Below are 27,044 nucleotides of genomic sequence, written 5' to 3'. Positions count from 1 at the left end.
CATGTTTTTAGTGAGTTTGAATTAAGGTTTGTGGTTAAGAATAGGGACATCGGCAACTGGGGGACAAAGGTAGGGGTAACAGGAGGCTGGCTTGTTCTAAACCTGCTCCTAAGGATCCCAAGTGTAGCTGCCGCGGCTACAGGAACTGGGTTCACCTGAGAGGAAGGCTGGGAATGAAAGGGAATGGAAGGCGAGAGAAACGTGGGGCCAAGACAACGTATTCTGATCAAGGCCAAGGCCTGAAGTTTAATATTTTGTTTTCACATATAAAGGGGAAGCCCCGCCCCCCAGAGTCTCTGGGGGGCGGGGGGCTGGGTGAGGAGATAGCAGGCATCAAGGTGTCAAGGCTAGCTCAGCAGGCGGTCCATTCTTTTTAGCTCCTGTAACAGACTGCAAGGCCAGCAGCAAGGCAGTGCCTCTCAGGTCCTACTGTTGTTTGGTCTATTGTGGTAAATGACTTGCAGGCCTGCTCAGGCCTGCTCGGGCCTGGGGGAAGGGCATACCCAAGAGGAAGAAATAGCTTCTAATAGGTCTCTGTGGCTATCTTTATACATTTTTAATGCTATTTCCTTATTGTGGTATGTGATGATATTTATGCATTTTAATACTATTTATCTATTTGTATGCATGTGTGGTGTGTGTCTTGTGGTAAGAGTGCATGTATGTGTGCATGTATGGGGTATGTGGGATGTGTGTGTGTGGTGTTTGTGTGTATGTGCGTGTATGTATGCATGTCTGGGGTGTGTGGGGTTGTGTGGGGTAGTGTGTGTGTGTGTGTGTGTGTGTGTGTATCTGGTGTCCCCATACACTCATGTCCAAGTCAAAGCTAAGAGTCAGTTCTCTCCTCCTTCCACAGGAGTCTTGGTGAGCTCAGGTGGCCAAATGTGTTGGCAGCAGTCGTCTGTATCCACTGAGCCACCTGTCAGTTCTGTCACTTAAATGCACCCTCTTCTTAAAGGCCCCTTCGACCCAGTATGTAAGATGAGGAAGAAGACAGACATACTACTTTTTAAAAGGGGAAACGGAAAGATTGGGAGTTCATTCCCTCGAGCACTGGGCTACAGAACCTTCTGTCTATCAGGCTCTCCACTCCCAGTGGCACTCTTGCATGCAAAATGGGCCTGACCAGGATTTCCCACCATGCTTGTCAGGACCAGCATAGTCAGCCCTGATCAATCACACCATCCTTCTAGAGGCTAGTGGGTGACTCTGGGTGAGAGAGCAAGAGGGGGCTTTACTGTGCTCTGGATTGCAAGAACCCCTCTTCTTCCTTGGCCTAGGAAGGCTTCTCCGATAGTAACTACATTGCTGTCACCACCCAAGTTAGGACACAGGTCCCTGGGGAGTAACATAAGAATACTGATGTCCCCATTCCCAAACCTCACCTGTGCATGCACACTCTGAATCCCTTATGGGCCTAACAGCAGTCTTTGTGATAATTATTACCTGAAGCCTAGAAGACCAGTGTCTGTCAGTGTGTGATTCGTTTGTACTGCCTTAGACGAAGGAAAAAAAAAAAAGAAAGAAAGAAAGAAAAAGGAAAAAAAAATGCTGCAGAGCTAAGCTGGAGGGGATACCTGCAGCAAGCAGGAGGAAATGGTTAAGAGACAGCTGCACTCTTCCCACTCCTTGCTTCTCAGGCCTTTGAGAGCAGGATAATCCAGGATAAAGACTTTCTAATCCTGGTTGTCCTACCTGACCCACTCCCCATTCAGATTTGCTTCTCACCCTCCATCTACTGATTTTTGTGATGACTCCAAGGGCCACCTCTCTAACTTTCTTGTCCCTTAGGATAACAGTCCTATAGAATAAGGACTTACATGCTAATGTCTCCTACATCTCTAGGTCATCCCAGACTTAGTGAGAGTCTAAATTTCTCTGGATATCCAGCTAGATCTTTCCATTCTGCTTACGTGCCTCATACATAGCATGCTGACAGACTTGTGGGTGCACTTCCTCAAGCTAGTCTAAACAGTGACCCCAGTTTCTATCCTGGATTATTCTTCCCCCAGACACTGGTGATCGGGTTCACTCTCTGAGCCTTTGACTCCCTCCACCAACAGTAAACCAAGGGATACCATACACTGTCAGCACCCCCACAAGCACACAGTAAAGTAGGCTACTGTTTGATCCATAGTTTAGCTAACCAATCAGATAAATAGCATCTTTCTTTTTACTACCTGTGTAAACCCAACATTAAACCAAGAATATTTGTTTAATGGATCTATATTAGTCAATTCAATCTGATTTAGCTTTATTCTTTTTTTAAAAACAACTAAGTTTTGAAAATAATTGCTTATTTTATGTATGTGAGTACACTGTAGCTGTCCTCAGAAACACCAGAAGAGGACATTGAATCCCGTTACAGATGGTTGTGAAAGGTCTAGGACTCCCCAGAAGGGGGGTCCACTAGAGTCACAGGATAGCACGCACCCAAAGGACACACGAGAGACTGTCTTGCTGTAAAACACATGAGGTGGTTTATTAAATCAGAGCTCTGGGCCAGCCCATATCCCCATATCTCACATAGGAGATAGAGGGACTGACCTCGTGGCTCCGGGGCATAGCGCTTAAATATGGGCGGGATAGGGAAAAAGCGAACTTTCGCGCGGGTGCACAGGATTGGTTGTTTTACTTTTTTGAACACTAGCAGACCGTACCATGGGGGCAGGGTGTAGTTCCTCCTTTGGCCAGTCAGTTTCTGGGATGTTCTTAACAGGCCTTTGTCTTGTAACTCCCCCTCCTCTGTAACTAATTAGATGGGCCCAAACCTGCTGGCAGGCACTTTTCTGCCCAAGGTATAAGGCGAAAAATTTACACATATTTCATAAAATGGCCTTTATAATTTTTCACTCTACAGTTGTGAGCCACCATGTGGTTTCTGGGAACTGAACTCAGGGCCTCTGGCAGAGCTCTTGACTGCTGAGCCATCTCTCTGGCCCCTTAACTTTTGTTCTTTCTGCTTCTATCCCATGCCTTTAAATTACATCCCTGTACATATTTGCCCAGACTCTGCTTTATGAGTTAGAAAACTTAAGTTCTTCAGTATAGTCACCTCAGGGGTCACACTGTGTACCTCGCCAGACTGTAGAGCTCCAGGTACAAATGTGTGGTGGGATGGCCAGTCCCTTTCTCAGCAGCTTCTTCAGGGAAGGTCATTACTGTTTCTACACATAATGTAGGCTATCTCCTCAGGCAGAGGGCAGGGGTGCTGCTGTAGTGTAGTGTAGGGAAGACAGTCCCGTTAGACCATCAGACTTGGAGAATTCAGTATCCCCAATTAGCTCGTCTCCACCAGGTTACAGGATCCCATCCTTTGCCACCCAGCACGCTCACTTTAAATGATACCGTCTGAGGAAAACCAAGTCAGCCAGTGCATGATGAAGACTTGTCTTTGTCTTTGGGAGCTTCAGTCATGGACCACTGAAAGGAGAGAGAGAGAGAGAGAGAGAGAGTGTGTGTGTGTGTGTGTGTGTGTGTGTGTGTGTGACTATAAAGGGATTTATTGGCTTATACAATTGGAAGCTTGTGGCTCCCTACATTCTGGAGAGGCTGAGAACCTGGCAGTGGCAAAGCTGGAAGCCTCAGAACAAGAGACCAATGATACACTCTGAGTGTGAACCTGAAGACCAGGAAGCTCCCTAGGCAATTGCTGGTCTGAGTCTAATCTTTACAGGCAGTGCAGCAGCTATGGACACTTGTCAGGGCCTGTGGCACTGTCTGGCTCTCTCTGTCTCTGGTTCTCTTCTGTCTAGGGCCTCAAACTACTAGATGGTGCAGCCCACATTCCTGGCCTGCCTTTGCAGTTCCTCTCCTGTGTCAGTCCTCTTCAAAGTGTCCTAACACACTCAGAAGTGGCATTTTACTAACCCTGGGGCCCTCTCAATCAACTATCAGCACATGCCATCAGGTCATTTAGATTTGTATCTTTCCTCCATGCCTGTATCTTTCACCATACACCCCTGTCCCGCCAATCTGGAACACTTCTCTCCCTCCTCCTCCCTTCAAAGCTCATCTCTAATGACCACTTTTAAAAAGTCCTTTAAATATTCTTTTTTTTTTTTTTTGGATTTTTGAAACAGGGTTTCTCTGTGTAGCACTGGCTGTCCTGGAACTCACTCTGTAGACCAGGCTGTCCTCAAACTCAGAAATTGCCTGCCTCTGCCTCCCAAGTTCTGGGATTAAAGGCGTGCGCCACCACTGCTCAGCACTCATCTAATTTTTAATAGTTGACAATTTGTGAATGTATTTTGTAAAAGGCTTATTTACATTCTTTATTTACATTCTTCTAAGTTATATGTCTTATTTGGTCATATTTGGTCTGCCCTGCCATTTACCTTTGTATTCATAAGGACAGGTGTCATTCTTGCAATAAAGGAGCTGCTCAGTTTACTGGCTGAGGGGTTGGTAAGCGCTCAGCAGGTTAGTGCTTGTCATTAAGCCTTACAATCAGAGTTTGATCCCTGGAATCCACATGGTTAAAGGAGAGAACTCCCTCTGGCCTCTGCATGCACAGATGTGCTCACCCCACCCCACCCCCAGTTTACTAAACAAAGATAAATAAATGGTGAATTTGTAGTTTTATTGAACCCTTCCAATGCCTGTGCTGTTGTTTGTCTTTCCTTGTAGCCACCAGTTATTTTAGATTCAACAGAAGAGGACAAACTTGGGAGCACAGTGTGGCAGCAGGAGCAGTCTCTCTTGGGAGCAAGTGAGAGGGTATTTGTTTTAGTTTCTATTGTTGCGACTAAACACCATGACTAAAAGCAAGTTTGGGAGGAAAGGGTTTATTTGGCTTACACTTTCATATTGCTGCTCATTGCTGAAGGAAGTCAGGACAGAACTCAAAACAGGGCAGGAGCCTGGAGGCAGGGGCTGATGTGGAGGCCATGGAGGGGTGCTGCTTACTGGCTTGCTTGGCCTTTCTTATAAAACCCAAGACCATCAGCTCAAGAATTGCACCATCCACAATGGGCTGGGCCCTCCCCCATTAATCACTAATTAAGAAAATGGCCTACAGCTGGATCTTATGGAGACATTTTCTCAGTTGAGACTACCTCCCTTCAGATGACTTTTTGTGTCAAGCTGACATAAACTAGCCACCACCAAGATATAGCATCTTATAAACTCTCAATCACGTCAACTAGGATCAGCACATGTCATCAGGTCATTTAGATGAGAGTCAGGATGAAGGTGACATGACTTAATAGTCGTTTGATGACACTAAACATTCTATCTCCTTTCCTCTGTACTGGTTATATTTAATAACGAAAACTTTAAATCCAACACTCAAAAGAAAAACCTGAAAATGAAATTTAGGAAAGTGGGCCAAGGATCAGTGGGTGTACGTGCTTGTCACCAGGCACGAAGGCCCGAATTCGACTCCAGGAGCTATGTAGTGAGAAAGGAGAGACCTGGCTTCTATTGTCCTCCGACCTCTACATGTGTGTGGTTACATGCATATCTCCCTGCCCCCAAAAATGGAAAAAAAGAAAAGAAAAAGCTGACAAAAGTGTATCATCAAGGAACAAGATACTTAGGAATAAACACTCAAAAAGGAGAAAATCTAATATACTGAAAACCTTAAATTTTTGCTGTGATTAGACACCAATTAGATACCAAATGTACCTTGCTGATTAGAGTTCATCGTGTTCAGATGTCAGTGTGCCCAGGTGCTCAGGAGGTTAAATGAAGTCCCTATTCAAATGCCAACAGCACTTTTTTCTTTTTAGAGATAGAAAAAAAATATATATCCTGAAATACAGATTCTCAAAGAGTTCCATATACCCCAAATAATCTTACAACAGACAAAGATGCTTTCTGATTTCAAATTTTTATTTTAGAACAAACACTTTCTGATTTCAGATTTTTATTTTAAAACAAACACTTTCTGATTTCAGATTTTTATTTTAGAACAAACACTTTCTGATTTCAGATTTTTATTTTAGAACAAACACTTTCTGATTTCCAATTTTTATTATAATTCTCTAGTAATCAAAGCAGTGGCATTGGCATGAAGGCAGACAGAAGCCACAGCAGAGACTGGGCTCAGAGACAGCCCCACCATGCATGGCGGGATGTTTTCCCACCAAAGGGCAACATGCAAAGCTAGACAGCCACATGTGAGGAGTAAAGTCAGACCTTACATCACACACAAAGACTAACTCAAAATGCATCGAAGGGCAAAGCTAAGAGCAAAAAGCTAAAATTCCCAGGGCAAGCTATAGTCAGCTCCCTTGGGTGGGTGGGTCAATGCTTTTGTGGCTATGACTACCAAAAATTCAACCAGAGTAAACAACTCAACTATTAATGGGCAGAGGGCCTAAAAAGATTTCTTCAAGCGATATATAAAGAAGGCCATCAAGCATATAGACCACGTGACACCAGTAGTCAGGGAACTAGGAAGCAGAAGCACTGGCAGATCTTAACGCCTACTAGGATGGCCACTGAAAAAGCAGTAAGATTCACAAGGACATAGGCAGTTCTAATCTCTGTGCACTGCTGGCAGAACACAAAACAGGGTGGCTGCTATGGAAACTATGGCAGTGCCTACTAATAAAAACAGAATTACTCTATGCCATACAACCTACTGCATACTAAGACTGAAAGCGGGGTCCTAGGGGTATTTGTATATACATGTTCACAGCATAGTCAGGAGCTCCAGCGTGGGAACAACTGAGGTACCCACGGCTGGATGAGTAGGTAACACGATACATACAACATACACTAAAATACTATTTGTCCTTACAAAGGAAGGAAACTCTGATACCTGATACAAACCTTATGGTATTTCACGCACACATACACTCACACACACACTCACACGCACAGAGTCCACACGTACCAGGCACTTAAGGTACTCAAATTCAGAAACAGGAAAGAGAATGGTGGTTACCATGAGGAGAGTATACCAAGGACAGGGCAGAGAGGGGTGACCTGACAGTGGCTGGGAGTTATGAGATGGGCACACTGTGCATTTTCTGAGGTGGATGCAGTGGTGCAGGCGCACTGCACTGCACTGCACTGCAAATGTGCTCCACATGATATATATGGAGCTACATGCTTAACCATGCTAAGGTCTATTATTTTTATTTAACTAATTTTATATATGGTCATGAATAAAGGTGTGTAAAATTATTTTGAGAGCACAGGCCTACAGGTAAGAGGTAAAATTTAAAAATTCTTCAGTGAAGATATAAGCATCTGTAAGTTTGGGTTAGGAATGGTTTTTTAAGGAAACACTGAAAGGAAAAACACATTGTCATTTTCCAGTATGAAAACTGCTCAAGTCAAGAGCAGCGGCATGTGCCTTCTGGGAAGTGCAATGATGAAAATGCTTACTCCGTGTTCAAGGCTTTGGGGATTTCTGGCCAGCCTGGGCTAAGACACATAAAGGCAATGTATAAAAATAAAAACTGTGCTTCAGAGAGTAACTCAAAAGATTGAGAAGGACAAACCACAAGTTGAAAAAAATGCCAATTAATCTTTAACAGATGAGTTGACTGTATTAAAAGAAAAATCTTACAGGAAACTAAAAAACTAGCCCAGCTGAAAGCCAGACTGTAAACTAAATAAACACTCTGCAAAGGCAGCATAGACATGAAAAGTGCTCAGGTTATTAGACATTAGAGAAATGCAAACCAAGATCCCAGTTAGATGCCTCTTCACCCCAAGCAGAATGTCAGCAATATAAACAGGTGGGGTGCTGGAGTCTAGATCTCATGGCAACATGAATGGTGACAAAACCACTGTAGCAAATATAATCAAGGCTGTCATAATACGACCCTGGAGTTCTACTCTAAGGCATGTATTAAATGAAACATTTTGAACTTTTTCACAGATGTGCATAGCATTAATCAAAAGCCCCAAAGTAGAAACAGCTCAGAGCTCCTCTGCTCAATGGAGAAACACATGGCATCTGTCTACCAAGGACTGCTACTCAGCAGAACTACATTACAGACTGATGCTACACGCGAATAAACCTGCAAAACTTGGTAACAGAACTCAGAAAAGACCGGACTATATAATTCCACGCATCTAACAGTTCTAGAATAGAGGGAAGGAGGGCAGAGTGCTAACAAGTGTAGGTTTGTGGAAAGGATGAGACTGTTCTGGAAGTAGATAGTGCTGACTGCTGCATGCTCCATGAACACTCTAAATTCCATGGGACTTTATAATTCAAGGTTCAATTATGAGACATGTGACTTTCTCCAAATAAAGCTAAATCTACTCAAATGGAGGCATTTCATATAAACACATTTTACTCTCAGTTGAAATTGAAGCACTAGTGGGAGATGTGGCTCAGTGGTGGAGCTTCCTAGCATAGAAGGTACAGTCCTCCAAACTGCACACAGACACCAAGCTTGGGACACAGGCGGCAGTACTGAAGGGTGCAGCACCTCCCACTCCCAGTGGAGGCAGCACATAGTGCAGAAGGGTGCACTACCTCCCACCTCCAGTGGGGGCAGCACATACAGCAGACCTCAGTGACACCCTAGGGAATCCTCACAGCTTCAAGAACTTTAAACAGCAAGCAAACTTCCCAATCCTTGACTGCTTTAGCCCCAGTGAACTATGGAACAATATAGAAGCTCTAATGACTCCCTGTTCAATGGTAAGATCACACTGAAGATTTACTGTCCTGATGGCGCTCTACTGTATTAAGTGGTCAAAATAAAACGATCAGGATTCTAAACTTTCCCAGCCACTTCATGTCACTGACATTTGCTATCTAGAGTGAACATCTGTTCTTTCCATTTGCTGCAGATTCCACTGTTTAGGGATGAGGCCCATAACTCATCCTATGTGACTGAATGCTGTCAGCACAGTACATGACAAGATCACCAAGGATGGAGCAGGCGCATATGACACAGAAAAGACCAGAGTCCTTCAGTAGGGTGTGATTTGTGGGCCAGCTCATACTATCCTTTTTTGGAGCCCAGATCTTGAGAATGTGGAGATACCACCCCTTTATGAGGAGAGGGCTGGCCTAAAATTGAAACCAAGAAACAGAAACAAGTTGTGGGAGGCTGACAACAGGTTCTGTGTTACTATCTATGCCGATCTTATGGATGCGCATACTGTATAATCTGACTGAAGAGTCATCCTTGAACAGAATCTCTCCGTTAGACAAGTCCCAAGACACAGTAAGTTCTTAGCCCATAGTTGTTCAGTCCCATGGATCTTCTATAAATGACTTCACCCAGCAGAATCATTCAGAAATAGCATTGATCCATTTTCTCTGGTGTCCTTAGGAGGAACACCTGGCTCGGAGGTCGAACAGATTCGACAGCTACTGTGCTTCTTCTCATTTTGGCTCTTTTGTATTAAGGACCAGAGAAAATCCTGGGTGGTTTTCATCTTGCCTTCAACATAATGTTATCAATATCCTTTTCTTCCTCTGAATCTTGATCTGGCATCCAACTGAAAAGAAGCATACATACATTTAATCACATCTGGAATAATAAACACAGCTGGGGGATGTCAGCAACTTTATGAAAGAAGAAACGAGCTTCTAGAAAACTCGGCTGAGCATGTGGTTAATGCTACAGCCAGCATTCAGGAGGCCGAGACTGAGCACACGGCTAAGAGAGTTGTGCTAACAAAATGAAACAAAAGTAATGACCACTTCCACCGAGGGCCAGCCAACAAAGACCGAACTTCCTGTAAAACTTAACTTCCATTTTTGTTTCAAGTATACTCAATGCATGTTCTAGCAAGTCTACCTTTGTAAATTCAAATGTACTGGATATTGTTAAACAGCAACTGGAAATATTGATACATGATTATGGGATTAAAAATCCTTGTATTCCCTCCTCTTAGGCTGACCCTGGGTTCTTTAAGCCTCACAATGGAGCCAATTCCTTAGGGGCCAGGTGGAGAGAAGAGTCTGAAGCCAGTGTAAGGCAGAATTTTGAAGTCAATAGAGCTGTTCTGAAATTTTGTAGGAAGGAATTTCTTGAGACAGGCCCCATCAGTGAGTCTGACAGTAGAACATCACCTGTGTGTGGAAAGCATAAAGCACCTGCAAGCCTTTGTAAAAATATATAAATTATCTATTTTTCTATACTATAGAATACATTGAATCCAAGGCCTTGTACATGTAGCTCAACCGCTGAGCTACATTCTGTCCTTTTTATATACTTTTTTGATAGGGTCTCATGAAGCTGTCCAGGCTGGTCTTGAACTTACTCTATAACCCAAGAAGGCCTTAAACATACTGTTCTCCTGCCTCGGTCTCTTCAGATAGCTGGTATCACAGTTCTGTACCACTGGGCCTGACTGAGCTCTGTTTTCAAAAACACAATCTTCAAACATGAGAAAATTTGGAAGACTCACGGTAACAGCCTGGAGGAAGTGTGAGAACCACTGTCTGTTCTGGGTCAAAGCATGATGGAAGGCCTGCCTCTTCCTGACATCCACCAAGTCACTGACATTTTAAATTCAAAATTATTACAATTACTCAAGAGATCATACCTGTCAGAAGACCAGGGAGGCTGCCCACAGACTCTAAGCTCTCTTTGTTCTCCTAGACCTAACCTCTCAGGTCGTCCCTAGCTCTGCAACAGAAGAGCAGCTGCAGGCTTCCTGTTTCCCTGACCACATCTCCTGTGGATCCCACAGACCTTTCCCTCCTAACCTCCCCACCTCCATCTGTCATTGTTCTAACCTCCAACACCAGCAGGCACTCACTCCAGGTGAACACATCAGCTGAGCAGGCCAGAAGAACAGGCAGCACAGCCATCACACCCTGAAAATCCAGACAGAACAAACACTCACCCAACAAAGACAAACCCAGAAATCAGCACCTAGACAAACCTAGAAATCACCCCAAACTCAGATGCCTAGATGCCAGCATAGAAACAATAACACCCAGGGCAATATGTCTCCACTAGAGCCCAGCTATTCCCATCACAGCAAGCCCTAAATATTCCAACAAAGCTGAAGCACAAGAAAAAGACCTTAAAACCAACTATATAAAGATGACAGAGGTCCCTAAAGAGAAAGCGAATAAGTCCCTTAAAGATATCCAGGAAAGCACAAACAGCTGAAGGAAACAAAATGCTTCAAGACCTAACAATGGAAATAGAAGCAACAAAGAAAACATAAACTGAGGGAATTCGGGAAATGAAAAATTTAGCACTTGAACAGGAACTACCAAGGCAACAGGATACAAGAGATAGAAGAAAGAGTATCAGGCATTGAAGATATGATAGAAATGGATATATCAGTCAAATCAAATGTTAAATCTAAAAAATCCTAACACAAAACATCCAGGAAATCTGAGGAATAGTGAAAACCTAAGAATAATAGGAATCGAGGAAGGAAAAGAATCCCAGCTCAAAGGCTAGAAAATATTTTAACAAAATCATAGAAGATTTTACTAACCTAAAGGAGATGCCTATAAAGGTACAGGAAGCAAACAGAACACCAAATAAATACCAGAAAAGAAAGCCCCCTCAGGTCCCTAATCTTTTGTCTGCCTGTGGATCCCATTCCCTAACTGGGCTGCCCTGCTTGGTCTCAGTGGGAGAGGATGCACCTAGTCCTGCAGGGACTTGATGTGCCAGGTGAAGGGAGATGCCCAGAGGGGGGCTCCTCCTCCTCAGAGAAGGTGAGGGAAGAATGGGAGGAGAATCTGTGTGAGACAGTACTGGGAGGAGATGTGGGACTGATACTGAGATGTAAAATGAATAAATTCATAAATTAGAAAAAAAAACCAACCCTCCCCTCACTACATAATAAAACACCAAACTTACAGAACTAAAAAAGAATATTAAAAAGCTGCAAGGTGAAAAGATTAAGAAACATATAGGCAGATGTATTAGAATTATACCTCATTTCTCACTTGAGACTCTAAATGACATTAGAGCCTGGACAGATGTGCTGTAAACTCTAAGAGACCATAGATGCCAGCCCAGACTACTATACCCAGCAAAACTTTCAAGCAACATAGATGGAGAAAATAACATATTCCATGATAAAGTCAAATTTAAACAATTCCTATCTACAATTCCAGCCCAACACGAAGGAAAACTACAACCTAAGGAGGTTAACTACACCCACGAAAACAGAAAATCTCATACCAGCAAAACCAAAAGACAGGAAACACGTACACAACCACCACAAACAACAATAGCAACAGCAAAATAACAGGAATCAACAATCAGTGGTTATTGATATCTTTCAATATCACTGGTCTCAATTCCCCAATAAAAAGACAGACTAATGGCATGGATGTGAAAACAGGATCCCTGCACTTCTGCTGCATCCAAGAAACACACTTCAACATCCAGGGTAGACACTACCTTAGGGTAAAGGGTTAGAAAAAGATATACCAAGCAAATGGACGTAAGAAATAAGCTGGTGTAGCCATTTAAATATCTAATAAAGTAGACTTCAAACCAAAATTAATCAAAAGAGATGAGGAAGGACACTACATACTCTTCGAAGGAAAAATCTACTAAGATATTTCAGTTCTTAACATCTATGCCCAAAATATAAGGGCACCCAAATTTCTAAAAGAAACACTATTACTGCTTAAATCCCATACTGAACCTCAGACACTGACAGAGGGAGACTTCAATACTGACTTTCATCAATGGACAGGTCATCCAGACAAAAACTAAATAGAGAAACCCTGGAGCTAAACCAAAATGGACCTAACAGAGATTTACAGAACATTTCACCTAAACACAAAGAATATAGCTTCTTCTCAGAACCTCATAGAACTTTCTCCAAACTTGACCACATACTTGGTCACAGATCAAGTCTCAACAGAAACAAGAAAATTGAAATAACTCCTATGAAACCACTGCAAATTAAAGCTGAATATAAACAACAAACAACAGAAAGCCTACAAACTCATGGAAACTGAACAGCTCTCTACTGAATGAAAAATGGGTCCAGTCAGAAATAGAGAAAGACTTCTAGAATTCAATGACATGAATACACAGTATACCCGAACCTAATGACATAATTGGTACAAGGCATTGTATTGGCATAAAAACAGATACATTAATCAATGAAAGCAAATTGAAGACCCTGACATAAACTTAAAAATATATAGACATCTGATTTTTGATAAAGAAGCCAAAAATACACACTGGAAAAAAGACAGCATCTTCAACAATGTGGAACAAAACAAAAGCAGTGAGAACAGAAAAGTTCACAGAACCAAGTACCCAGATTTTTTTTTTTTTAAAAGAGAGAGACCTCATATAGCAACTTAACAGCACACCTGAAAACTCTTAAACAAAAAATGCACATCCAAGAGGCTTAGACACCAAGAAATAACCAAACTAAGGGCTGAAATTAATAAAATAGAAACAAAGAGAACAATACAAAGAATGAAACAGAGTTCTTTGAGAAAATCAACAAGATAGACAAACCCTTAGGCAAACTAACTAATGGCAGATAGAGAGAACATCAGAAATGAAAAGGGGACAAACAAAGGACACCAAGTCAGTCCAGAGAATCATAAGGACATACTTCAAGAACCTGCATTTCTCCAAACTGGAAAATCTAAAAGAAATAGATAATTTTCTCAGTAGGTACTATTTACCCTAATCAAGGTCTTTTTACTTAAGATCAGAAAAGCAATTTAAATAGACCTATAACCCCTAGCAAAATAGAGGCAGTCATTAAATCCCTTCCAACCAGAAGGAGACCAGGGCTAGAAGATTTTAGCACAGAAGTCTACCAGACTTTGAAAGAAGAGTTACTGCCAATACTCCTCAAATTATCCCACAATGCAGAAACAGAAGGAATAGTGCCCGATTCATTTTCTAAGGTCACAGTTACCCTGATACCACATATTCAACAAAGAAAACTACAGACTAATTTAATTTCCCTTATGCATTATAGATGCAAAAATTTTCAATGAAATACTTGGAAACCAAATCTAAGAACACATTAAAAAGATCATCCACCATGATCAAGTAGGCTTCATTCCAGAGATGCAGGGATGGTTCAATATACAAAAGTCAGTAAATGTAATCTGCCATACAAACAAACTGAAAAAAAATTAAAAAAAGACATGAAAAGGCCCCTGATGAAAGTGTTGGAGAGCCGGGCGGTGGTGGCGCACGCCTTTAATCCCAGCACTCGGGAGGCAGAGGCAGGCGGATTGCTGAGTTTGAGGCCAGCCTGGTCTACAGAGTGAGTTCCAGGACAGCCAGAGCTACACAGAGAAACCCTGTCTCTAAAAACCAAAAAAAAAAAAAAAAAAAAAAAAAAAAAAAAAAAAAAAAAAAGTGTTGGAGAGCTCAGGGATATAAGGGACGTAACCAAACATAATAAAGGCATAATAAAGGCAGGTAAAGTGACAAAGGGTAGGGAAGAGACGCTGGAATTGGGGGGAGCCTTTGAGGGGTGGTGGAGAAACCTAGTGTACTGGAAACTTCCTGTAATCCACAAAGGTGATCGCAATGGGGACTCCCAGTAATGGAGGATATGGAGTCCCAATTGGCCATCTCTTCTAGTTAGGCAAGGCTTCCAGTGGCGGGTCTGGTTACATTCAATTGGGTTGTTGGCCAAGAGGGTCCCATGGAAATCCCCAGACAACCCAGAATGATGCTAAGATAAAGGATTGCTCTCCACACACTGAAAACTGGCCTCCCCCCATTGCAGAACACAACATCCACACAACTCACTGAACATGGAGAATTTGAGCTGGTGCTCACATAAAGCCTTCACCCCTCCATTCCAGTCTCTCTGGTGCAAAAAAGTACTCCGCAGGCTACCAAAGAGAAACATGGATGCCAACCCAGCCACAAAGCCTTCAACCTAAATTCTGTCCTGCCTGCAAAATATGTTAGTGTGATGATGGCTCAGAACTTGTGGGAATAGCCAAATCTTATTTGACTTAGACCTACTACATAAGAAGGAACCCATGCCCAATGCTGCTTGGGTAACCAAAAACCAGACTAGATAGCCCAAAGACCTAAGATAAAATCAGACATAACTGGCAAAAACAAAACACACAACAACAATAGTAACAAATGATTTCTAATGATTTTCTGCTCTACTCATAGATCAGTGCCTTACCCAGTCATCATGAGAGAGGCTGCCTCTGGTTTCCTTCGTGCATATGACCTCACAAAGCCTGAAGCAGCCAGCACAGGGCCTACACCAGGCCCTCTGTACATAGATTCTAGCTATTAGCTTAGTGTTGTTATGGGAGATTCCTGACTGTGAGAAGGAGTGGGCCCCTGGCTCTTTTGCTTGCTCCTGGGATTCTTTTCTTCCTGTTGGGTTGCTGTGTCCAACTTCAATAGGAAAGTTTTGCTTCATCTTACTCATTTTGTTATGTTGGTTGCTATCTCTTAGAAGCCTAATGAAAGACAGGAAAGAAGTAGATTTGGAGGGGAGGGGAGGTAGGGAAGAGCTGGGAGTTGGGGGAGGGAAAACTGTAAGGATATAGTGTATGAGAAAAGAATCTATTTAAAAAAACAATTACTCAGAAGACAGATAAAGTATGATAAAATATGAAAAAAAAAAGTTTTAGAAAGGAGAATGAATTTGTGCCCATAGGAGTCACTGAGGAGATAAAGGCAGGAGACTCCCAAATTCCAAGTCAGCCTGGGTCACACACTGCCAGATGTGGCAGCACACACCTTTAATCCCAGGATTTGGGAAGCAGAGGCAGGCCGATTTCTGAGTTTGAGGCCAGCCTGGTCTACAGAGTGAGTTCCAGGACAGCCAGATATACATAGTGTGACCTTATCTCAAAAAGAAAGAAAAAAGAAGAGGAAGAAGAGGAGGAGGAACAAGAGCCAGAAAAGAGGAAGAGAAGGAGGAAGAGGAGGAAGAAGAAGAATGAAAAGAAAGTGGTAGTGAAAGAAGAAAGTAAGACAGACAGACTGAGCTCTAGGTGAGAGATTCCAGGCAGTTTACTGTCATTCATGCGATGACACAGCAGAACTCATTAATTCCTTTATTAATTTTTATGCCTTCCCAAAGTTTGGACCATACTTTCAAATTCCTTGAAAACCTAAAAGCTTGCACTTCACAGTTGACAAAACACAAGGGGAGACAAGAAAGCTGCAGGGGAGACCTGCCGTAAGCGGCAGGAAAAAGGTGGAGAGCTGTCACCCGGGAGACACCGAAGCACTGCCAGATGGCTTCTCCCTTCCACTCTCCCTGGGTTTTAGTCTGCTGTATGCTGAACTTCTGCACCCTCTGTTTCTTTATGAACAAAGAGGGTGAGCTCTCAGTGTAGTCCCAAAGCCAGCAGACACAGGCTCAGACCCATGGATGTGCCTTCTTTCAAGGAAAGCTCACATTTCTCTTCACACTTTTTTTCCTTAAATTCCTGTTTCCATCTCAAAGACTGTGTAGATCTTTCAAGTCATGGAATGGCAGCACAGAGTCCCAGGCACCAGTCATGTCATTTGGGGCCCTCCTGCCACCATCCTTCAACGCCGAAACTCAAACACTGACACTTCCTTCTGGTCATATAAGACAGAAGTGCAAATACTGTCCTCAGCCTGGTAGGCTTGTGAGTAATTCCAAATGACCCGAGTTCATGCTCCCCGAGGTCAGCTCCTCCTACTTAAGACTTGCTGAGACCTCATCCTCAAGCTTTCAGGAAATCATGAGGGCCAGCTGCTCTATAGGATAACAAGGTATGCTGCCCTCTGTTCATCACTGGAGTCCCTACACCATTATCCAAACCATATCAGTACAACCAACTTATGATTGTTAAATCATTCACATTTAATTCTATGTAGAGTTGACATAAGCTTTCAAAATGGTTCATCACTTACCATTGATCTTTTACACTCAAAAAATGAATACTGCAAAGCTCTGCAGTAGCCTTCCTTCAAACACTGCCGTGGGGATTTTCCTTCCTGTGATATACAAACCAGTATGAATATCTGAAAAATTGTCCCACAAAGCACAAGACAACTGTTCTTCTGAAAGTAGTTCTTTTTTTTTCAAGTTGATTTAAGTAAATTTTAAATTCCTTTTATTAACTTTGTGGTTAAAGAAAAACAAATGTAAAGATTATCAAATAATTAAGTACTTTGAGTCTTTTTAAATTTAATTTTATAAGCCTGCATTTACAAACATGGACCACGTACAGACCTGGTGCCCATGGAGGTCAAAAGAGGCTACCAGATCCTGGAACTGAAGGTATAGATGATTGTGCACCACCATATGGCTGCTAGGCCCAAATCCTGGTTCTCTGTAAGAGCAACAAGTGCTCTTAACCACTGAGCCGTCTATCTTTCCAGCGCCCAGAGCCTAAGATTTTTACAACACATCATTAATGTTTATATATGCCTTCCTATAGATGAGAACCATGAATTGGATGCATTAAAATAAGGACCTTTTAGTGTTGATACTAAATTCTGTATATAAATATTAATGGGGGGGCTGGAAAAATGGCTAAATAAAGTACTTGCTGTGCATGACAGCTCCAGTTCAGCACTCACATAAAGAGCTGGGCATGGTGCCAGGAGCCTTTAATCCCAGAACTGAGTAGTAGAGACTAGCAGATCTCGTTAGTCTAGCCAATCAGGTTCACTGGCATGCTCTGTCTCAAATAATAAGGTAGAGGGGCTAGAGAGATGGGTCAGTGGGCAAGAGGGCTTGCTCTTTCGGGATCAAGGTCAGTAGCGGGAAAACCCTGTTGAGTTCCCTCTGGCAGTTTCAACTTTTCTGGCTTCCCAAGAGTCATAACACCTTAAGAAGTCTATTTTTGAGATAGTTCTGAGCCTTTTCCCCACTCCTCTTTCTCCTCACTATCCCCCACTGGAAGGTACAGATGTTACTATCTGAGAGTTCATACCCTAAGTTTCTCTGAGCCCCTATCGATCCTCGACTGTTTCCCACGGCAGCGCATAGTATAAAGGCTTATGTTGAATTCCTCCCAGAATGCAATGCTGTAGGTTTAAGATGGGTTAAAGATCGGCAGAGAGAAACTACAGCACACCATAAGATACTTCCATATTCTAGAAGCCAAGAAACCAAAAATCTCTACCACAGATCAAGTAGCCATGCGGCGCAGGCACAGGCCTCAGCAGCTTCCCTTAGAGTGGGAGTCTCTGGTGGCGAGTGCCAGCACTCGGGAATCGCTTCTTGAACTGAGATGGCTGAATGTTTACAAAATCCTTAGGTGGGTAGTAAGTTATCTCCCATTTAACACCAGTGAGGACTGGGGATGAGAGCTCAAGAGACCTGTCCTAAGTCGGGAGCGGACGCGCGACCTCTACCCTCGACGTGACCTCCCTGGCAGGCCAACATGGAGCCATTCTTGGCTGAGCTCTGCCACCCGGATCAGCTACCTGAAGCACACAGGCCGACTGCAGCAGACATACACCCAGGTCCTCCTTCACGCCCGAGCACGCACCGCCCTCCGGCTTGTCTTCATAATACCGGGGCATGGCGGGGCCCGCCGCCCTCGCCACGCCAGATCAGGGCCTTCGGTCACCCCGGACCGCCCGAAAGGGCGTGGGCACACCCACTGACAAGCTAGAGGTGGGAGAAATCTTCAACTTCCGGCCGACTCCGCAGGGTATGCGCATGCGTGGCGGAAGTGTGTGTCCGTGACGCAAATACAGAGCGCCGCAAGTGCGGGCTACGTAGCGGTAAGGGAAGTGGCCCCAGCGGCGGCTGGGCTCGGCTGCCGGGTGAAGGTGGAGGTAGTCCTGGAACCGGGGCGAGGCCTCGCGGGCCTTCAGGTGCGGCCTGCTCTGTGTTCGCAGGGTGGCGTTCGTGCCGACAGCCGTTTCCACTGTCAGCTCGCGACCTGGCGTCTCAGCGGCCGGGTGAGGGACTAGCCGGCGCCCGGCAGCTCGAGTCCTAGGCCCTCCGTGGAGCTACTGGGTAAAACCAAAGACGCCCGTTTACGTTGAAATTGCAGGATTAGAGCCATTTTTTTTTTATTCTAAGCAGAACTGGAATTTTGCACAGACACACACACCCTGAAACCTTGTCGTTGCTTATTCTTAACTCAGCTGTCACTGGGCCGTTTGTATTTTTAGTTGACAGAGGCTTGGGGTAATAGAGACCTGCTGGCGGGGCGTGGCGGGGCGGAGCGCCTCGGTGTGCTGGTAGGCTGGCTGGGCGGTGACCAACAGGCAACCAACTAGTTGGACTGGACCTTCCGCACTGTTACTCCTCCTACCCAGCTATTCTAAGGAGTAAAACCATCAAGGAGTGGAATTTGCTTCGTTTTTATTGTCACATCCTGAATAACCGGGAGCTTTCTGGCCATCGCTGACGGACTTGTTACAAATAAGCTGTGTATCTTACCTTTTCAATAACTTTGCTTTTAGCTTAAACTTTTTTTTGTTTTAAATCTTGGTCATTAAAAACATGGAAATTTTTTTTTTGAGCCAGAGTTCCAGTCATTGTCCCATGTCCATGAGGAGGCCATTGCATATCCCTATGCTGTTTTTTCCTTGGTCTCCATTATCGGTAGTGAGCTACTACAGCTGTCAAAGGCTTGATTGAGTTGAAGGCTAGGAAACCATGGACTCAAGTGGCTTCAGATGGTGCAGGAGAACGTGTTACTGCCTCAAATGGCATTAGCACATGGCCAGCCCCTAGAGAAGCCCCAGAACCAACTCCATTGCTTCTGACCCCTAATCCTTTCAGAAGGTGGCAGGAGAAAGCGTCATAGCTCTGAAGAGGAGTTGCTAGTAGCCAAATATTACATCTAACATTACCTTTAAGAGAAATGTTTTCATTCCATCTAGGAAGATGCTACCAAGTACTTCTTTGAGTTCTTCGATGCACGGGAATGGAGTATTAAATTCCAGGGATGCAGCAAGGCACACAGCTGGGGCAAAACGCTACAAGTACCTCAGAAGGCTTTTTCGATTTCGGCAGATGGACTTTGAGTTTGCTGCATGGCAGATGCTCTACCTGTTCACCTCCCCTCAGAGGGTTTATAGAAACTTTCACTACCGGAAGCAAACAAAGGATCAGTGGGCCAGAGATGACCCTGCCTTCTTGGTCCTCTTAAGTATCTGGCTCTGCGGTAAGTGTGTCTCAGTTTACAAGCAGTATAGCTGAAAAACAAATTGAGGGTTTCAAAGGAAACTTGATCTTTTGTGATAATGTATAATGGGTCAGAATCTTGGGGTGTGTAAAGCTGTAGGGTTTGTTTTTGTGTTTTCTAAAACGTTAAAAAGCTAGCAAGAAAAAAGGTAGTGTTCTTCCTAGTCCTGGCTGTAACACATGCCAGAGTAAACACATGCTACTGTGCTGGGCTGTGCAGTAGTAAGGGAAGGGAAGGTGGAGAGATGGCTCAGCCGTTAAGGGCACTGACTACTCTTTCGGAGGCCCTGAGTTCAATTCCCAGCAACCACATGGTGGCTCACAACCATCTGTAATGAGATCTGATGACCTCTTCAGGTGTGTCTGAAAAGAATGGCAGTGTACTCACATATAAATAAGTCTTTTTAAAAAAAAGAAGAAAGAAAGAAAGAAAGAAAGAAAGAAAGAAAGAAATAGAATTCCTCCCATAGTTGGTTTATTCCTTCTCTTTTGAGACAGCTTCTAGATGTGTAGGCCAGGCTGGCCTGCCACTGGGGATGCTCTTAATTCAGCCTCTTAGTGCTGACATTACAGGCGTGTTCTGCCACACTGGCTGACTTTAAAAAAAAAAAAAAAAACTAGTAAGAACCAAATCCAAGTGTGTGCCAAGAAATGTTAGGATGGGAATAGGATGGGAATTATATTTCTTAATAAGGCAAATCTGTGAGGCTGGGAGGTTGTCGTCTTTTTATTTTTGGCAGGATGAGGGGCAGGGGTTGGTAGGACCAGGAATAGAAACCAGAGACCTAAATATACCAAGCAAGTGCTCTACCACAGAGCTACACCTCCAGCCTTTTTTGTAAGAGTTCTGAAAGTACTGATTGAACTTGAAAAGAACCATTAAGTTCTCCAGTACATCAGCTGGAATACATCAACAGTTCCAGTCAGCTATAGGATATGGAAGTATGTATGTGCTTTTCACATTTAACTAGACTTAAGAGTAAGTTGAGTGCCATCCGCACCAGTGTTCTGAGTGCCCTGTGTCCTGGTGAACTAGTCCATGAGTCCTGTTCCTTTACTGCATTCAGAGGTGGCATTTATTTCAACATCAGTTGCACGTACCTTGTCTTGAGGATTTTCTTCGTTGTCTACCACCTCTACTACATGTGGGCATATGGGAGTCAGGGACTGTCTTGTGCCCAAGAGCCTAGCAGTGAATCTTGTAACTCTTTATTTCAGTGTCCACCATAGGATTTGGCTTTGTGCTGGACATGGGATTTTTTGAGACAATAAAGCTGCTCCTGTGGGTTGTGTTCATAGATTGTGTAGGTGTTGGCCTTCTGATATCAACTTTAATGTGGTAAGTACCTAAAGTGGTTTCTTATATGCTGTTAAGCCTCATAGCTAGTGAAAATTTAGCCCAAGATAGAGTAGCTGAAGTGATTAGATTGACTGCCAGGATTATTGTAACTTGATTCCTGTGTCTGTACTCGGTCAGAAAATACTTTAATGGGTGCTTACTGTCATTGTAGCAAATCCCAGAATGGTTATACCCTGCTAAATTCTGATTTTTTCATAATATGTATGATTCTGCTTGCATCTGGTTAGCTTCTTTTTCTACATTTGTCAGTGGGTACCATTTCCAGATGCATAAGTGCTTTGGTAGTGTTTAGATCCATTTAGATCTAGAAGGTTATCCTTTGGAGTTTTACTTAAGTCAAGTGTGTTTGAAAGGAGTTTTCAGCGTGGCTCCTCTATGCTGAGAAGAAAGCACATCTAGAGGTCTTCAAAGGCCCTCAGCCTACTTCTGTCTGTGGTTGAGTGAGCAACTGTAGTTGGATGTAGGCTAGAGATCTGGTGTTCAGCATATCACTTCTCTCACAGAATGCTCCTGTGTGCTTGGCTTCCTGGGCAAAGGGTGGTGATGTAACAAGTGGCTTCATCAAGGATAAGAACTGAGCAGGAAAAAGAGAAAATGCAATAGTCTCAGACAGGTCCACATGCCATCAGGCATATGTGTGGTCTTCCTTTGTAAAGTGGAGTTGTTTCATAGATGGTTTAGGGTAGCGGGCTGGTAGAGCTTTGGTACCTAGATAAGGTAGTATTGCTATTTTAAACAAAAATGCTAAGGCTATAACTTGATGAGACCAGCCTTTTATTTTCCTTTGTAACTTTTGACTAATAAAGTACAGGTTCTGTGGGTACTGGATAGTTAATACAAACTACTGTGTGTCATTGGTCTAAATTTCTAAAATCTAGCCTAAAATTAATATTGATGATATAAATCAAACACTCATTGTCAAGCTGCCCATGGGGGACATATGTAAACTTCCAAAAAGTTGTTCAAAGTGTCTGCTGTGAGTACAGTGACCTGGATGGCCATGGAGCAAGGCCTGCAGCTGATGTGGCTTTTGTCCCCTATAGTTGGATCAAGTAGGAACTAGCTTACTGTGTTCTTTGTGAGAATACCAGTATCATGAACTGTGAGGAACTGGAAGTAGAAACAGTGACATACCCCTACTCCCAACCCCACCCCAAACATCTCCAAAGTGCCATAGGAACCAGCACAAGACCATGTTTTAGGGAGCTATGGACACTTGGTTCCTGTTTACAGATGTCCAGTTGTAGAGACATGCTTACGTGCAGCAGCATGCTAGGCCTAAGGACAGGGAACACTAATGACTTTGAGGAAACGAGACTTAGAAAATAGGCTTGATAGAATCAGGGGAAAAAATGAGCTTTTATGTTCATATCTGCAAGTGTGGGTTGGAGGGCAGAAGAGAAATGGAGAGCTAGGAAGCTAAGAGCAAAATAAAGTCAGATTTCACTGTTGGTAAGTCCTCAGTGTGGCAGTGAAGTGTAGAAAAGTGGGGATGCCTGGTCCAGGCAGGGGCTCAAGTGAGAGAGGGGAGGCCCAGGATGGTGTGGCGATAATAGGGTGAGGAGAGAAGGGTTCAGAGCTTCCCGTGGTTAACAGGCTTGGGAGACTGTGGGAAGTGCTGCAGAAGCATTCCTCGTTGGCCATGCCAAGTCAGGGGCTGGTGGGATGCTTACTGCAGAGGTGAGCAGAGGGAGGGTGAGGACTGGAAACACAACAGTCTGGCCTGAGATGTGTCCAACATGGAGGTGGGGAAGAAACCAGTCAGTTGCCTTGAAGTTCTTCAGGAACCACTGTCTGTTCTGTTGGTTTAAGGGATGTGCAGAGATGAGCAGGAGGGCAGTGGTCACACAGAGGACCTGTGAGCAGGAGGGCGGTGGTCACACAGAGGACCTGTGAGCAGGAGGGCAGTGGTCACACAGAGGACCTGTGAGCAGGAGGGCGGTGGTCACACAGAAGACCTTTGAGCAGGAGGGCGGTGGTCACACAGAGGACTTGTGGGGAATGCAACTTCAGGCTCCCTAGGGTTTCTTTATTATTTGCTTTTAAATGTTATAATTTATGAAGTTCCCTGTGATCATTTATGTGTACAATGAGTAATGATCAAATCAAGGTAATTAGAGTTTCCATCTCAAACATTTACAACTTGTTGGTGTTAGGAACCTTGGACATCGTAGCTAGCTAGCACTGACTGTGCTGTGATCATTAGAACACCTTGCTTCTATTTTGATTGCCACAGTCCAACCTCCATCACCCCTAAATCCTTAGCTTTGGACGACCATGATTCCATTTCCTGTTATTCTAAGGTATATGTATATGCACATGTGGGTCCATCTTTGTGTGCCTGGCTTGTTTCGTTGATTTTGTAAATTGAGTGCACACATTCTTGGCTAAAACAGTATTTGGTGAGTTCCAGTTTGTTCAATGAAGCACCATTGTTTGGGCTATTTGATAACTAAGTGCAGAGTGTTATTATACTCTGTGTATTATACTCTCCGTGCTTTCTTGATTTAGTCTGTTCATCTATTTTTTTTTTTTTTTTTTGTGCTGTTTAAATAGGGTCTAACTATAGTCCAGGCTAGCTTAGAACTTATTATGTAGCCCAGAAAATGTCCACCACCCACATGCTGGAATCAGAGGCAAAAACTACCTCAGCTGGACCTTGATTTCTGTATTCAGTATGTAAGTGACACAGGCTCAGCAGGTAAAGACACTTGCCCAGTTTAACTCCCAGGATTCACATGTAGAACTGACTCCACGAAGTTGTCTTCAGATTTCATACTTTGGCACGTTCCTCCATAAATAAATATAGTAAAAACCATCTAAAATCCAGTGATATAACAACATTAATTTCCACAGATGTTTACAGAATTGTTCCTTTCATTGAGGATCTGGACACTGTAGTTTTCTGATAGGTCTGGTTGCAGAGCAGCGATGGAACACACACACACACACACACACACACACACACACACACACACACTTTGTCTGGGTCTAACACTAGCAGCCCCTTTCCTGTGTTTCTTCTCTTTCTCACTTTTTAATGGTATTCGCAGTTGATGCAGTGGGTTTTCTGTTGAGTGGTTGGTTTAGACGTCTTGTTTTGGTGATGTCATTTAGGCTTTAACGCCTACATATTGCCTTGGACCTTTGAACTGCAGGCTTTGTGTACAACATAATCCATGAGTAAACACATATGTCATAGCTAATCCCAATCCCAACTCCTCTTCTCCTTTGTTCTCAGAACCACTCTTGGTGCCGCCAGCCTGTCCTCTGCCGATAGCAGCTCTTACCTTCCTACACATATGTGTTCAGGGCAAGACTGCTGTCTCTGAATCTGTGACTTCATGGCAGATGTCTTAATCCTCACCTTCAACTAGAGTTGCACACCTCATCACCTTCACTGCTGCTCACTCCTAGTGACAGGCAACACAGGCGACTGTCATCTCCTCCTCTGTGGAGTCTGCCATCAAGGAGACCGTATCAGAACATTTCAGTTAGACATTTCTTGCATCTGACAGTGGCTTTTTTTATCATGAGTATAAGGTTGAAGTCACAAAGTAACCACAGGCACCCTGAGACCTTACTCCCTGTTCTCTTGCTTGCTGTTTACAGGCACACACGTCTCAAGCTGTGCCAGGCACCATCAGTGCCTTGGGCCTTTACATAGACATTACGATTTAAAATCATGTGTCAGATCTCTGTTTCCATCCTCACTGTCTTACAATACACCGTGTCTGGCTCCTCCCACTGGCGGCTGTTTCATTCATTGCTCCATCTTTAGGACATCAGTAAGGTGTTGCAGCAGCAGGCTGGGGACTGAGAGAACACTGCACAACATGTTTTCACTTTGCTCTTCAGGTTCATCTCAAACAAGTACCTGGTGAAACGCCAGAGCAAAGACTATGATGTGGAGTGGGGCTACGCCTTCGACGTGCATCTGAATGCCTTCTATCCACTCCTTGTCATTCTGCATTTTATCCAGCTCTTCTTCATCAACCGTAAGTGTTCGTTTCTCATATGGTCTCAGAGTTCTTACAGTGTGCGGACACTCACTGTATGCTTTCTTTTCCTGGCAGATGTTATTCTCACAGATACATTTATTGGATATTTAGTTGGAAATACCTTGTGGTTGATTGCTGTTGGCTATTATATCTATGTGACCTTCCTGGGATACAGTGGTAAGTTTTGGTGGTTTGAAAATAGAACAGAGACGGGCAGAGACATTGACAGACACTGCCTGAGGTGTTATGGTTCACTCATAAGATCTTCTAATTACACAAGTATTCTTACCTTTTAGCTTGCCCATTGTCCAAAAGTAGAGTGGGACAGGTGGTGTGTGACACTTGGAGCCATGCTAACTCATTCTTGCCAAGTTACATGTAGAAGCCCTCAACTCCCTGCATTATTGTGTTACATGGATTCAGGCTCCATATTATTAACCATAGGGTAGAGGAAAAGCATGGTCCCATGGTTATGGGCACTGAAGTAGTTACAAACATTTCCTAGGGGCTGATCCCAGGTCATATTTGCAAACTTACTGCTAAATCTTCTAGGTTATGTGTCCTAATATGAAGATAGTCTTAGGCTGTTCATTTAAGAGATGATCTCAAACCAGGACTCTGACTCAGTAGAAACCCTGCCTGCTGTGTGCAAGGTCCTGTATTTAGCACCCCTAAGTCCCTGTCGCTAAAGTCCAGAGATCTTCAGATCTCACAGAACCATCCAGAGAACGTTCAGCTTTCTCCCCCCCCCACCCCCCTTGGATGACTGGGACTTTACTATGAACAACTCTGACTGTCCTTCCCCCCATGACCAGTTTCCCAGGGGTCACTTAACCTTCCATTTGCCTGGTTGGAGTATTAGAGTTTTCTTTCTAATGAATTTTCATGTAGCTTGAAAGTATAACCCATGGCACCAAAGTGCTGGTTCTTAGTGGACTTTTGGATGTTCTGCCTCAGAACTGTTGAGTGAGAAAAATGCTTTGGGCACTAAGGAAACAGTAAACAAGAAGCTTAAGTGTTTACAGTATCCTGCCTTAGTTCTTCCTCAAACTGAGGTGTTGCTTTTTGTAGTGGAAACACTCAGATGGCTAAAAGTGATTTTGTCCCACGTGCTATCAGTATGAAAACACATAGTGATAGTATAATAGACAGATCCATTACCGTGCATGCTGACACAGGAAGGTGGAGTCCTGGGGCCTTTGTCTAGATAGGAGTGTTCTGTTCATCCCCTCTGCTCAGGTTGCCTAATGAGATGTAGCTATAGATGTGAAAGCAACGTCATGGACCTATGCAGGTGTGCTCCTCCTCTGGCCCAGTGTTGGAAGGAGCTTGCTTCCCCCATGTATAGCTGTCAGCCCTGGCCCTGTTTCTTTTCCAGCACTGCCATTCTTGAAAAATACAGTGATCCTGCTCTATCCATTTGCACCTCTCATTGTGCTGTATGGGCTGTCGCTGGCACTGGGATGGAACTTTACCCACGCGCTGTGTTCCTTCTACAAGTACAGAGTGAAGTGACAGCATCCTAGCTAAACTGGTGTTGGGATGAATTCTTGTAAATCTGTAAATAGACTCAAGATGTAAAGTTTTACAAATTCAAGGTGATATTAACACTTGTCTAGACCATTCCTTGAAAATAAATGTACATTTCTAATAAATATTTTTAAACTAAA

At 43.6% G+C, this 27,044-nt stretch overlaps 2 protein-coding genes across 4 annotated transcripts; one reads left to right on the top strand and one right to left on the bottom strand.

Annotated features, from left to right (window-relative positions):
* Positions 1-5,814: 5,814 nt before the first annotated feature.
* On the bottom strand, positions 5,815-18,492 carry Coa5 (cytochrome c oxidase assembly factor 5). The gene is made up of 3 exons (XM_034521482.2): positions 18,294-18,492; positions 16,770-16,853; positions 5,815-9,423 (listed from the first exon to the last, which is right to left on the bottom strand). Exons 1-3 carry the CDS (start codon positions 18,390-18,392, stop codon positions 9,382-9,384), a joined length of 225 nt encoding a protein of 74 aa, XP_034377373.1. The 5' UTR covers positions 18,393-18,492; the 3' UTR covers positions 5,815-9,381.
* Positions 18,493-18,545: 53 nt separating this feature from the next.
* On the top strand, positions 18,546-27,044 carry Unc50 (unc-50 inner nuclear membrane RNA binding protein). Of its 3 annotated transcripts, none has more exons than XM_034521883.2 (6): positions 18,546-18,689; positions 19,710-19,993; positions 21,232-21,352; positions 25,232-25,371; positions 25,450-25,551; positions 26,753-27,044. In XM_034521883.2, the coding sequence occupies exons 2-6, from the start codon at positions 19,714-19,716 to the stop codon at positions 26,887-26,889; spliced, it is 780 nt and encodes a 259-aa protein (XP_034377774.1). In that variant the 5' UTR covers positions 18,546-18,689; positions 19,710-19,713; the 3' UTR covers positions 26,890-27,044. The 3 variants fall into 3 exon arrangements, with proteins under 3 accessions (XP_034377774.1, XP_034377773.1, XP_034377772.1); XM_034521882.2 differs by having other exon boundaries at positions 18,572-18,776; XM_034521881.2 differs by having other exon boundaries at positions 18,572-18,834.

Source organism: Arvicanthis niloticus, chromosome 17 (assembly GCF_011762505.2).
Source record: "Arvicanthis niloticus isolate mArvNil1 chromosome 17, mArvNil1.pat.X, whole genome shotgun sequence".
NCBI lineage: Eukaryota > Metazoa > Chordata > Mammalia > Rodentia > Muridae > Arvicanthis > Arvicanthis niloticus.
The sequence above is the reverse complement of the archived record's forward strand: the minus strand, read 5'-3'. Positions and strand labels throughout refer to the sequence as shown.

Bases quoted from the DNA above. Each gene is read 5' to 3' on its own strand.
- Coa5 (XM_034521482.2), bottom strand. From the start codon at position 18,392: ATGCCCCGGTATTATGAAGACAAGCCGGAGGGCGGTGCGTGCTCGGGC. The intron at 16,854-18,293 runs GTAGCTGATCCG...TGTATATCACAG, and splicing joins AGTCGGCCTGTGTGCTTCAG to GAAGGAAAATCCCCACGGCA. The intron at 9,424-16,769 runs GTAAGTGATGAA...GCTTCTTTTCAG, and splicing joins TTGAGTGTAAAAGATCAATG to TTGGATGCCAGATCAAGATT.
- Unc50 (XM_034521883.2), top strand. From the start codon at position 19,714: ATGCTACCAAGTACTTCTTTGAGTTCTTCGATGCACGGGAATGGAGTA. The intron at 25,372-25,449 runs GTAAGTGTTCGT...TTTTCCTGGCAG, and splicing joins CCAGCTCTTCTTCATCAACC to ATGTTATTCTCACAGATACA. The intron at 25,552-26,752 runs GTAAGTTTTGGT...TTTCTTTTCCAG, and splicing joins GACCTTCCTGGGATACAGTG to CACTGCCATTCTTGAAAAAT.